The sequence below is a fragment of the Ovis aries genome, chromosome 2, assembly GCF_016772045.2.
Source record: "Ovis aries strain OAR_USU_Benz2616 breed Rambouillet chromosome 2, ARS-UI_Ramb_v3.0, whole genome shotgun sequence".
Taxonomy (NCBI): Eukaryota; Metazoa; Chordata; class Mammalia; order Artiodactyla; family Bovidae; genus Ovis; species Ovis aries.
The window spans coordinates 117,447,068-117,460,590 of NC_056055.1; the positions used below are offsets into that span (position 1 = coordinate 117,447,068).

General features: G+C 43.5%; 1 protein-coding gene across 11 annotated transcripts in view; it reads left to right on the plus strand.

Annotated features, from left to right (window-relative positions):
- The first annotated feature begins 2,378 nt into the window (after positions 1-2,378).
- The window catches only part of SAP130 (Sin3A associated protein 130), a 73,550-nt gene continuing 62,405 nt past the window's right edge, over positions 2,379-13,523 (plus strand). For 8 of the 11 annotated variants that reach the window (XM_015093301.4, XM_015093302.4, XM_015093303.4 and 5 more), the window contains exons 1-5: positions 2,379-2,538; positions 4,175-4,292; positions 11,091-11,326; positions 12,035-12,193; positions 13,387-13,498. In XM_015093301.4, the coding sequence (XP_014948787.2) occupies positions 4,181-4,292; positions 11,091-11,326; positions 12,035-12,193; positions 13,387-13,498 (619 nt within the window). In that variant the 5' untranslated portion in view covers positions 2,379-2,538; positions 4,175-4,180. Of the gene's footprint in view, positions 3,380-4,174; positions 4,293-9,405; positions 9,476-11,090; positions 11,327-12,034; positions 12,194-13,386; positions 13,499-13,523 lie in introns of those variants that run through there. The other 3 variants (XM_042243591.2, XM_042243592.2, XM_042243590.2) reach the window with 2 other exon arrangements.

Genomic DNA, 13,523 nt, shown 5'->3' on the forward strand with positions numbered 1-13,523 from the left:
ACATAAACAAATAAAGCAGTAACTGATGAAAATGTGGATTTCATTCATGTACTATGGATATGTTTGAGATTATACTTAGCAAGTATTTATCGACTCCTTCCTGCTGATGGGAGATATAAAGAGGAATAATTTATCTCTCTGCCTAATGCAGGAAGAAGACAGGGTAGATATATTAGTGCTATAACAGAGGTACTGAAGAAATATCTAAGGAAGTATCCTGTAGTCTATGGGAAAGAGAGGAATTCAAGGAAGGTTTCTTGGAGAAGATAAACCATTTTTTTTTTCCACTTAGGCACTGTGAAATGGGCAGCACTCCACTATATGCCAGCTGAAAGGTGGGGCCTACAGAAGGCAAAGCTTAAGCAAAAGCTTGGAAGCCAAGCTGTGTGGAGAACAGGTGGAAATTATGATTGAGACAGTACTCAACCATACGTGAGAGGCAGGAGGGACTAACCCCAGCCTTTGAACTGGGTTTAGGGATTTGGAATATTAATAGATTCTGAAGTCACCAGAACATCGTGGATAGGAATAACAGAGTCAGAGGAATGCTTTAGAAAAAGAACTCTATGGAGGACAGGTTGGGGGTAGGAAGAGATCTAAGTGGAGGCAACGCTAGTAAAGTCCAGACAGGAATTAATGAAATGTTGAGCCAAGTCTATGAATGCAACAGGAAAGGAAGTACAGAAATCCATAAGCTGACTCTGGAAGATGGAAGAGTGGAAACCAACAAAAATAAAACCAAACGCAGAAAGGATGGATGGTGATGCCACTGCCATTAACCAAACCCAGAAATCAGGAGGAGGAGTACAGAGGTGAGGCAAGTCAATAAAAGTGTCCAATATGTTAAGTCTCAGGGGTTTTTAAGACATATTTGTGGAACTGTAGGTGTACAAAGCATGAGAGAGGTCACCACACCAATGAAACTGAGTCATTTTTGAAAATTATACTTGAAACTCTGAGGGCGCATTAAACTAGTCAGGAAGATGGCATAGCATTGAGAGAGGTCTAGAGCCTTGGAGAATGCTGCACATGTGAGAAAGGCAAGGCATAAAGGAGCTTAATAGAGACAGAAGTAGCATCAGGAAAGAGTGTGTTTCTGGAGACCAAAGGAGTTTATAGTTGATTTACAATGTTGTGTCAGATTTTTTTTTTTTTTTGGAGTATAGTTGAAAAAGACTAAATGTAACAGGTGAACAGCAAGATGATTCAATTACACATATACATGTATCTATTCTTCAGTATTCTTTTCCCATAGCGAAGGAGATTTTAAGGAGGAACTACTGTTGGTAAACTAGACAAGCTGAAAACTAAGCAAAGACTACTGGGTGAGGTGAGAGAGTCACCGGCAACTTAGGGGGGGCAGTTTGAGAAGCAGTGGCAAAAGCAGAATCAACTGCCTAAGGAGAAGAGGCTAAGGTAGATCACATCAGTTACTTTTAGAAGAAATTTGAGAAGGGAAGAGAGCGAGAAACGAAAGTGGCTTGAGGAAGAAGAGGGGTATTTTAGGTTCATTCCTGTAGCCACAAGCTACGCTCTTCTAGCAAGAACATAGCTGTGCATGAAAGGAGGAAGGATGTGAGCCCTTTTTATTTCTTAACACAAAACTCCAGACCTAAATTACCATCTGGGACGGAAGGAGGGAGACATAATCTCTATTGATCAGGCTCAGATTTTGCTTCGGCAGTTTTGACTAAGTCTTGCACAGCCGTATAAACGCCATCCCTCCATTCTAAACAAAACAACAAACCACCACCACTCCCTCCGCTTCTTCGTAATTTGGAAAAACCAAGCAGGTACAACGTGTCCGAGTCCTTCGCCTCTCCGAGCCGGCTTTAAACCTGAGAGTGCTCAGCTCAGCTCTCTGGTGGGTCCGGCCCGATGAGCAGCTGCTGACGCGGAGTCCAGCGTAAACCCCACAGAGTCGCTCCAGTTTCTTGCATCTGATCCTCCCACGACGCTCAGGCTTCGCGGGCCATGGCCTCGGTGCGAACATCAAGTACAGTTAGAAAACCCCTCGGCCCTGCCTGCAGCTCCTTCGGCCCACTGTAGTCGGCCTCCATTACTCTTTTCCCGCGAGGCACCTCCCTCGAGAAAATGAAACCTGGTGCCATCAGCTGAAGCAAAAGGGTGGGACGTTTTTACTAGGCACACGGAAAAGGCAGAATCGACTCCAGACAGCAAAGGGGTGTGCAGCCCGGGCCGGGTCACCAGGATGCCCCGCCCAGGCCCGCCTTCTAGGCATCAGGGACTACATTTCCCAGAGGTCTCAGCGGCCGCGAGGGGCTGGCCGGTCCGCTCTCCGCTCACACTGCGGGGCGACTGGCTTCCTCGGAGGAGGGCGGGGCCTAATCCAGCCAATGGGTGAGGGGCTCGTTACGGCGGCGGAAGCAGCGGCGCTGGGTTGAGGGGTGGGGGGCAGAGTGCTAGCGCCTCGGCGGCGGCGGCCGGTCCCGGAGCCCGAGGACGTCGGCTCCACAGGCGGAGAGCGCACGGAAGCAAGCTCGAAGTGGCGTGGCGGCCACTTGGCGCAGCACTCAAGTAATGGCGGGACGGGCGCCCGGGAGCGAAGGGGAGGGGAGGAGACGAGGGGGCGGGGCGGCCGAGCCGGGCTGCAGCGTCCGTCCCGCTGCGCGTCCCCGGGGAAGGGCAGCGGTGCCTCGTCTTCTGCGGCGTAGATCTGGGCTCTTTCGCGAGCTGAGCATGGCAGTTAGCTCGGCGGCAAAGGCCCGGTGTCCTGCGGCAGGGAAAGGAGAGGCGTCGGGAGGGCTGGGCTGATCCGGGCGTGGGGGCGTGGCGGGCGTGGGCCTTGGCGGGGAAGCTGAGAGGCCGGGGGAGCGCGGGCGGGCGGGCGGCCCAAGGAGTTTGGCTCCTGGAGCAGTTTAAAGTGACTCTCCACATCCGGGCCCTGCGCCCGCCGCTTTCAGACCCCGACCGAGGCGGGGCCTCCTAGCTCCCCGCCCCTTTCGCCGGCAGCGCTTGTCTTCCTCTGCTATTGGCTTAGCCTCGAGGGCCTTGGGCTGCCCCGGCGAGGCTCGCGCCTGATTGGCTGGCAGTCGGCGGGAGGGTGGGGCGGGATCAGAGCTGGCAGACCGCGGTGGATTGGCCCGGGCACTGGAGTGACGCGCCCGGCGTGGGGCCAATGGGCAGACTGGGGAGGTAGGGGCAGGTTCGGGGGAAGAGGACTGGAGCGGAGCGGTGGCCGGGTGGCCCGGGTGAGCGGGGCCAGAGGAGCTGGACAGCGGCGGGCCCGAGGCGCGCTGCGGCGCGAGCCCTCCCGGCGACCTCGGAACCCAGCGCTGCCAGCGAGATGGGTCCTCCGCGGCCCTCTCAGCCTGGCGAGGTGGAATCGGGAGCGGCGGGCGGCGGGCGGCGGCTGCAGGTAAAGAGGCATACTGGTCCTGAGCTCCTCAGAATGCCTAACCCCTCTCCGGAGAAGTCAGAGACCCCATGTGTCTGGAGACCCGTGTTCTCCGATCTCAGCTGTGGGCTTCGGGCTTCTGGGTAGGGGTAGGATTGCGGGCTATCGAGGATATCGGCAGAGCTTGGCTCCTGAGGGGAAAGTGAGGGTCGATTTCAGGGAAGGTGGTGAAGGTCTCGGTTCCCTTTGGCTCGATGGCCGTCTGTGAAAGGGGTGGGATGAAATCCGTCACTGAAGGCCTGTGCAGAAAAACATGAGAATTCCTTTTGGATCAGGTCTTGATGTAAGGTTTCTAATCCTTTCTTAGGACAGGGCGTCTGCCTCCGATTCCTCCCCTGACACACTGATGACAGTTTTGTACACCTTGGTGGGAGGCTTGGCTTTCAAAGGCACAAGCCATTTGTCATGAAACTTTACAGAGAAATATATGTGTTGTGTTAATACATGTCATGTGGCTGTTGCACGCGATGTAGTGTCGACTTTTTCGTCTGGCAGTTCACAGGTATTTGGGGGGGGAAGTCATAATAGCCCTCAGTATCACATAAGCGATTTTACCATTAACTGAACCTATGTACACGGAAAACTTAAACGATTTGGACCACTTCTGCACTGTATGTTGAACACAAGTATTAGTTTCAATCAGTGATGCTGCATTTGCTTTCCTAAAAGAAGGTATAGGTACTAAAAATGCTTTAATTTCTCATTATTGGTTCTAATCTCAGAATCCAGTAATAACCATGTGACTATGCACTGCAGGTGGAAATGAGTTCTCAACAGTTTCCTCGGTTAGGAACCCCTTCCACCGGGCTAAGCCAGGCTCCTTCACAGATAGCCAACAGTGGTTCTGCAGGATTGATAAACCCAGCTGCAACAGGTGAGATGTGTGACATTTTTCTGCATTGCTTTCTGCTTTTAAAATATTGCAGGTTTTCCAACTTAAAAAATAGCAAATTCTTGGTGGGGTTTTAGTAAATACTAGGTTATTGAGTTTGAAGAAAGGATATATTACAATTCTACTGTAAATAAGGCTTTTTTTCCGTCCTGTTTTACTCACTTGATTCACATGTGCCAGAGTATAGGTGAAACCTAAAGCATGCTTATAAGATACATTTTTTAAATGTATTAATGTGTTGTTATTTAACTAAGGCCCAGAAGTATAATAACAGTGCCATGAGGGTGGGCAGAGGCATAGGAACTTACAGGAACTTACCTTTTAGAAACTTGCCTTTTAGTAACTTACTGTTCAGGAAAAGAGATTTCTCTAAAATGTGTATGCACACACATATGCAGCTTGGGTTTTAACTGTGCTCTGAAGGCTGTAGATCAGTGAGTGGCCTCAGCTGGTAATGATTCGGCTGGCCAGGGAATGTTTGGCAATGTCTGAATACAGTTTTGGGTCTCACAGGTAGGGGGTGCTACTGGCATCTGGTATTTATTTAGAGGCCCTGGATGAAGCTGTTGAGTATCCTACATGATGCAGAACAGCCCTCCCCCACCCCCAACAAAGTTTCCAGTCTAATCAGCAGTGCTGAAGTTGAGTTACTCCTTCAAATAATCTGTATATTATATATATCAAGTAAAAAGTATTATTACTTCTGTATTGGTAAAGTGAAATAAAGTACTCCTTTTCCTATTCCTTTCTTTAGTGCCTGATTTCTGTGCTCCTTATCATGGTATTCCTCCTACTTAACAGTAGCTGCTGACATTTTCTGAATAAGCGATAAGTTCCCAGTTTTCTCGACCTTGGGACTTTACATAGTCTGGTTTTTGTGCTTTTCGTTTTTTGTGGGGTTTTTTTTGGCTACAGTCTTACTTCTTCCTCTCCACACTTACTTATCTAGGTATTCTTTGTTCTTTCCTGAGGTTTCATCTCAGATATCACTTTTCTTTGGGAAGTCCTTACTGACTCCATCATCCACAGCAGTTCAGCATCCTCCTCCTAGAAAGAAAGCCAGGCCTTATCTGGCCATATTCCTTTGCATCTGCTATTCTTGCTACAGTGTAGACATCAACAAATTTTTATAGAACTGCCTCAAGTTCTTTACTCTTTAACAAATATTTTTGACAGTGTTTTCTCTCGTATAAATTCACAGTGGAATTTTTTTTTTTTTTTGCTGAGCTGTGTGGCTTGCGTGACCTTAGTTCCTTAACCAGCAATTTAACCTGGGTCATGGCAGTGAATACGCTAAGTCCTAATCACTGGACTGCCAGGGAATTCACACAGCAGAATAATTTAAAGGAGCATAGTGAAGAGAATATTTTTGAGCATCAATTTGTAAGAATTATACTACTGCTCATTAAGAAGGATATCAGTTAGCAATAATTGCCCTCAGATTTTGTTGAGAAGGAAATCATTGACTTAGGCCAAAATTGTCTGTAATTTTACTTCTGAAATGTGCATCTTTTTTCCTTCAATTGGTCTAAGAAAGAAAACAAAAGTTTTCCTTACGAGGTTAGATGTCTTTCTGTAGTTCCTGTTGCATTTATTGAAAGAAGTAACTTGGGATCCTAAGCATGTCAGGATTTTAAGTACATGTTCACAGTTCAAAAGTATAGATTACAACCAATTGTCTTAACTACTGCTTGAAGATTTTTTTTTTCTTTCTGATAAAAATAACTCCACATGCCTAGAAGGAAACAATAAATGATTTCAAAAAGAGCTTAATGGAAAATGATCAGTGCATTGTAACTTAATGAAAGTGTTAAAAATCAAAGTCTTCCTGGACAAATAGGTTTGGAAGAAAGTTATGAAATTGTACATTTTCTTTAAAATTTTACTTAGAGGAAAATCTGGGTAGTCAGGAGGGTTAAAAATCAATTGAAAATGGAAAGACAGAAGTAAAGTGGTCTTTATTCACGGTCATTGTATATACAGAAAATACTAAAGAATGTTTTAGAAAGCTGTCAGAACTAATAAGTGAAATTAGTAAAGTTGCAAGATAAAAGTTTAGTGTATAGAAATCGGTTATATTTTTAAATACTAGTAATGAACAGTGATGGAGAAGGAAATGGCAACCCACTCCAGTGTTCTTGCCTGGAGAATCCCAGGGACAGGGGAGCCTGGTGGGCTGCCGTCTATGGGGTCGCACAGAGTCGGACACGACTGAAGCGAGGCAGCAGCAGCAGCAGCAGTGAACAGTGACATTTTAAAAATGTCATTTATGGTGGCATTAAAAAAAACTAAAAAATACTAAGGAATAAATTAACAAAATATGTGTATGACCTGGGGTTAGAAAACTATGTAAAACATTGCTGAGAGAAATTAAAGATCTAGGTAAATGAAAAGATCTGTCACGTTTATAGATCGGAAAACTCAGTATTTTCTTTTACCCAGAGGGACCTGTAGATTCATATAAATCCTAATCAAATTCACATCAGGTACTTTTCTAAAAACTGACAGCTGAATCTAAAATTCATGTAGAAACCAAAGGACCTAGAATAGCCAAAGCAATTTGGACAAAAAAGAAGAAAGTTGCCTTTTCTCTGCTGCCTTACTTCAAGACTTGGTATAAAGCTGCACTAATGAAGACATTGTTAAATTGGCATAAATCGCTGGGTCATTGGAACTAACTAGAGGATCCAGAAACAAACTGCAGTGATATATTAACCACATGATGGTTAATTGATTTTTGATAAAAGTACATAGAGAATTCAATAGGGTATTGACAAAATAGTATTAGAACACTAGAATATTCATATGAAAAGAAAATGAACCTTGACCTCTATGTCCACCATACATATAAATTAACTCAATGTGTAATTGTGAACCTAAATATAAAATTTAAAATTTACAAAAGAAAACATAGAAGAAACTACTTGTTACTTTGGAGTAAGTAAAAATTGCTTAGGGCACAAAAAATGCTGATTATAAAGGAGACAGCTAATATGTTGTACTGAAATGACTGCTCTGCAAAGGATATCAGTAAGTAAAATAAAAGGGCAAGCCACCAAGTGAGAGAGGACATTTGTGATAAATGTGTCAACAAAGAACTTACATCCCAAATATGCTAAAAAACTCTTGTAACGCAAAAGCAAAAAGACAAACAGCTGGCTTGGTTTTTTTTAATGGGCAAAATATTTGAATAGATACTTCATCAAAGATGCTATGTAAAAGCAAGATAAACACATTAAAAAATTAAGCTGTATTACTCCCAGGGCAATGTAAACTACAAACAATAGAAACCACTGTACACCTACCAGAATGGCTAAAAAAGACTGGCAGCACCAAGTTTTGACATGTTTGGGGAGCAGGTAGAAACCATGTATTGGTGGGAATGCAAAATACTGTAGCCACTTTGGAAAACAGTTTGATACAGTGTCTTAAAAAATTAAACGAGCTTCCCATACAGCCCAGCAATCTCATTCCTAGGTATTTACCCAAGATAAATGAAAATGTGTGTCACACATACAGTGACTTTCTCAGTGGTTCATAGAAGCCTTATTCATGATAGCCAAACACTGGAAAGAACCCAGATTTTATCAACTGGTGACTGGATGAGCAAAGTTTGGTTTAATCCATACAGTAGAATTCTCAGTAATAAAAAGAAGCAAACTAGCATTGCATGTAATAAAATGGAGGAGCGTCAGAAGCATTTTATTGAGAGAAAGAAGCCAGACCCAAAGGACCACTTGTTGTGTGGCTCTATTTCTGTGAAATTCCAGAAAAGACCAAACAATAGTGATAGAATGAAGATCAGTGGTTTCTAAGGAGTAGGGATGGGAGGGGAGGGAATTGAGTGCAGAGGGGCATGAATGAACTTGTTAGAGGAATAGGCAGGGTTCTGTGTCGTGATTGTGTTGTGATTACAATACTGAATACGTTTATGTGCGTTTACTTTTATAGAACAAATTAGTAGATTTTATATGTAAATTATACTTCAGTAAGGCCTATTGATTAAAAAAGATCGAGAGATATGAACATATATTTCCTTTTGTGAAATATGACCTGTGATCATATAAAAAGAACTTTAACATTACTAGTCACCATGGAAATGTTAATTAAAACCACAATAAGATACCCAGTACACACCCACTAAAATGTCTGCATATCAGGAATTGGTGAGGATGAGGAGCAACTGGACCACTAATACACTGCTGGTGGAAACTTCAGATGAGTCAGCCACTTTGGGAAGTAATTTGACAGTTTCATATAAAGTTTATTGTTTGACCTAACCAATCTGCTAATTTGTTGGTGAACGCGTGCTAAATCGCTTCAGTTGTGTTTGACTCCTTGCGACCCTATGGACTGTATCCTGCCAGGCTCCTCTGCCCATAGGATTCCCCAGGCATGAATACTGGAGTGGGTTGCCATGCCTTTCTCCAGGGGATCTTCCCGACCCAGGGATCAAACCCGTTTCTCTTACATCTCCTGCTTTGGCAGGTGGGTTCTCTACCACTAGTGCCACCAGATGTTGCTGGGAATGTTAAAAAAAACACTGAACTCTCTTAGAATAGCTGTTTTATTGTATGCAAATTATACCTCAATAAAATGCTTTTAAAAATCAAAATTTTTAAAAATCAAAATTAAATTTTTTTAAAATCTAGGAGAAAAATCAATATGTAACAATATAAAATATACTTTAATCTTTCCCCCCAGCACATTTTTCCTACAAGAAAAAAAATTCTGATTTTTTCCTGAGCAGGTCATTGAATAAGGACTCAGAGTGCATGTGGTTATTTATTCCATAGTCGTTGATAATAGCAGAAATTTGGAAATTACCTAAAAGCTCATCCGTGATATAATGGTTTAAAAAACTGTAGTACAGCTATGCAGTGAAATTCCATTTAGCCCTTTTAAAATGATACAGTATACATCTATTACTTAGTGATTTCTCTCTTAGGTATATATATGTATTTAACAGAAATGATATGAATGTCCACCAAAAGATGTACATGAATATTCCTAGCATTCCTATTCATAAATAGTGAAAGAACTGAAAACTAACTGCCTGCTGGCAGTAAAATGGATAATTTGTGATTTATTCAAGAGTTGGCATACTGTACTGAGAATGAAAGATCTACAGCTACATGGAGTGACATGGATGAAGTCTCATACCTGTAAGTGAAAGAGGCAGGACACAACCATTTGGTATAAGTGTATTTATATAGAGCTCAGAAATAAGATAGCAGTAACCTGTAGTGTTAGGAGTTAGCATGGTAAGTGTCACTGGGAGGAGCAGTGACTGGAATCAGGCTGACAGAGGGTTTCTGGGGAACCAGTAGTGTTCTGCTGGTTGATCCAGGTGCTGGTAACTCAAGTGTATTCCGTTTGTGAAAGTTCACTAAGCTATAAAATTAATATTTGTGCTCTTGTTTTATGAAGGTTATAGTTAAATAAGGACTTCTTGGCAGCCCAGTGCCTAAGATCTGTTTTCTACTACAGGGTTCATGGGTTCAGTCACTGCTTAGGGAACTAATATCCCACATGCAATGCGGCACACCAAAAATAAATAAAAACCCACCTAAAATCAAAGAGCCGAGAAGTGTCTGAGGTTTTACCAAAATAGTAACTTGGAGCTTTTAGGGGATAGACTTTAGGAGCAGTTTTACCTTCTGTATAGTTTTCCAAATAATTTTAAAAAAATTTTTAAGTGTAATCTTTATATTCAGAAAAATAGCATTGTTTTAGGAAAATGATAGTGCAAATTAATATTTTCACAGTCTCTCCTCATTCATTTACATTAGTTCCTTGATTTTTTTTTTTAACTTTTAAATATGTTGCAAGTGCTCATGGTCCAAAATTCCGGAAGAAAAAGAGTATACACTAAAGAGTGTCTCTTCTCCCTGTCCCCTACTCACCGCTTTCTTTCCCTTCAGGCAACCAAGGTGATTTGGAGATACGTTATCACTATTCAAATATTAATGTGTTTATGTTTGTGTGCATTTTATTTTTTCTCTGTGCTATACCTGGCTATTTTCATACATCCTTTTCATAATAGATATTATCCATTTTTTCCATAAGAGTACCTAAAAAATTTTCCTGCTTTGTTTATATTTGCGTGCTGGTGTAGTGTGTGAGTATGCCATAATTTATATAACCAGATCTCTGTTGACGGACATGTAGGTTTTTTCAGTTCCTTCCCTGGTATAAAAATGTTGAAACAAATAACTTGTACCCGGCAACCCACTCCAGTACACTTGCCTGGAAAATCCCATGGGCGGAGGAGCCTGGTAGGCTGCGGTCCATGGGGTCGCTAAGAGTCAGACATGACTGAGCGACTTCACTTTCACCTTTCACTTTCATGCATTGGAGAAGGAAATGGCAACCCACTCCAGTGTTCTTGCCTGGAGAGTCCCAGGGACGGGGGAGCCTGGTGGGCTGCCGTCTATGGGGTCGCACAGAGTTGGACATGACTGAAGCGACTTAGCAGCATCAGTAACTCATTTTATACATAGGCTCTATAAGATACATCCCTACAAGTGGGATTGTTGAAACTCAGAGAGTGCATACATTATAGTAACAGTAGAGCTTTACTTGTTCACTCCGTAGGGATATGGACTGAAAAATGTGTTTTTAAATATTGTATGTTCCTAGACTTAAGAACTAAAGTAATCTTTTTAATATTAAGTTTTTATAACTTTTTAAATAAATATTTTAAATGAAATTGTCTTACATGTCCTATTAGAATTTCAGCTACTTGAGCTCATTCTCTCTCCTTCATGTCTTCACTAGTCAACGATGAATCTAGTCGAGATGCTGAAGTTGCTGCCAGGGAGCACTTGGGTTCCAGCAGCTCCTTACAGTCCCGTGAAGAGAAGCAGGAACCTGTTGTGGTAAGGCCCTACCCGCAGGTGCAGATGTTGTCCACACACCATGCTGTCGCCTCGGGCACGCCGGTCACAGTGGCAGCCCCACCAGCACACCTGACGCCAGCAGTGCCACTCTCGTTCTCGGAGGGACTTATGAAGGTAATGGAGAGGCTTAAAATTTCACATTAAACCGCAGCTGGACTGGCTAGTGTTTCTGACAGTGCTCACAAAGTCGTAGGCTAGATCCTAGGATTGTAGCTTTTTCTTGTTGACCCGTCAGTCCAGCTCCTGCCTGTAACTCAGAGTTCCGCTGTTCTGCAGTGCCTAGTCCAGTGCCACGGGGCAGTTGGCATCACAGGATCTTGTCTAGTATCCATATTGACATAGATTTTATTCAGAAGTTACGGGCATGCTAGTGTAGCTTTTATCTTGGAGTGGCATTCTTTTCCAAGGTTTTATTTGCTGAGTTGGGGACATCTGAGAACATCGCCTTGTGTGTGTTACCTTGTGGATGCGTTTTAGTTACTGGGAGTTTTGTTTACTTCCTCCCAGACTTGGGGAAGCAGCACAGTATAGGAGAAAGAATGTGGGGTGAGCCATACGGATCTGGGCTTTCTTCCCATTTCTCGTTTTTATTGTCTGTGTGGCTTTGAGCAAGAAACTTAGCCTTGCTGTGTATGTTTGCTCGTCTGTAAAATGGAAATGGTAGTACTTCAGTGGAGAGGCTGTGATGCTAAGAGATAAAACACACAAGGCTTCTAGCATCTCTCCTGGCATTCTCCAGGTTTCGTTTGTGTGTGTATGTAGAATGAAACGCATCACTAGTAAAAAGCTATTGATATGTTTCGTGTGGTTTTCTGTTCGCAGCCACCCCCGAAGCCCACCATGCCTAGCCGTCCCATTGCTCCTGCTCCACCTTCTGCCTTGTCACTTCCCCCCAAGGTTCCAGGGCAGGTTACCGTTACCATGGAGAGTAGCATCCCTCAAGCTTCAGCCATTCCTGTGGCAACAATCAGTGGACAACAGGTCTTTTTCCTCTTAATTTGCTGATTTTCAAACTGAGATGCCAGAGTGTTCAGCATTATTTATCAAATGCCAGCAGTACATTAGGCACTGGACTAAGTTAAAAAATTAAACTAGTCACAGTATCTGCAAGGGGACGAGAGAAGAGTTGACAGAGAGGGATGGCACAGGGAGTGAGACCAACACGCACAGTGGTCTTGTCATTGAGCCCATATGTATTGAGTATCTGCTGTGTGCGAGGTTCCATCCGCACTGTGAGAAACAAACCTAGATAAGACAGCCCGTGACTTCGAGCTCAGAGTCCAGTTGTGCTTGGTTTATCGGTACTGAACTCCAGTGGGCTAAGAGCAGCCTCACAGTAGCAGTGCCTCTTCAAGTTATTCTCTGGGGAGAGTAATGTGTATCTTTTGGGCAGCGACAGGTTCCCTCAGCATCCTACCAGTCGTGAACATTTATTTTAAAGTCTCACATTTAGCTTCATTTTGTTAATTATAATCCTCCTCCATTATATGCATTTTATTTCTTTAAATATTTTAAATTACTTACCAATGAAAACTGAATCTCAGAACTTCTCCTTAAAGTTTACAAGAAAAAAATTGGTGTTCCAAAAAGATGCACTGTGGTTTTCTCATTTTGTCATACCGCTGAATACTCCCAGAGGTGCCGAAACGCCCCCCTGAGAAGCGCTGGCATCAGGGTTGGGCGAGTGTGAGGAAGGGACACTGATGGGTAAGCTGAAGAACTCGCAGGGGAATGCCCATTGGATGTTGACGAAATTTACTTAGAAATCCTGACTGGCATAAAGAATCCGTGAATGTAGTGGCATGCAAAGGAAATAGTGAGAGTAAGAAAAAGTAAGCTATTGGCCAAGGTAGAGAAAACAAGGGTGAAAGACCACTGCTGGAAATGCGGGTGTCTGTAGGGATTCGGTCAAATGTGTCATCAGTGACAGAGATGTAGCAGTAGCTAGGCCCGAGGCAGCCGACGGGTCCCCCTGTCACCACATGTCTGCTGGCCCAGGTCATCGTGCAGTGTGCTGTGTAAAGAAAGGTAATGTCCTGTCTCTTGGGTGCTCACTGTCTATAAGGAGCAACCCAGCCCACATTTAGAGGCAGCTGGCTTCCTAGAAGCAATGTCTAAGCACTCATGGCTAAGATCAGACACTTGGAAATGACATCCCATCCTATTTTTTGAAGGGACATCCCAGTAACCTGCATCACATCATGACCACAAACGTACAGATGTCTATCATCCGCAGCAATGCTCCTGGGCCCCCTCTTCACATTGGAGCGTCTCATTTACCTCGAGGTAAGGCTGCATGTTTTGTTCAGAC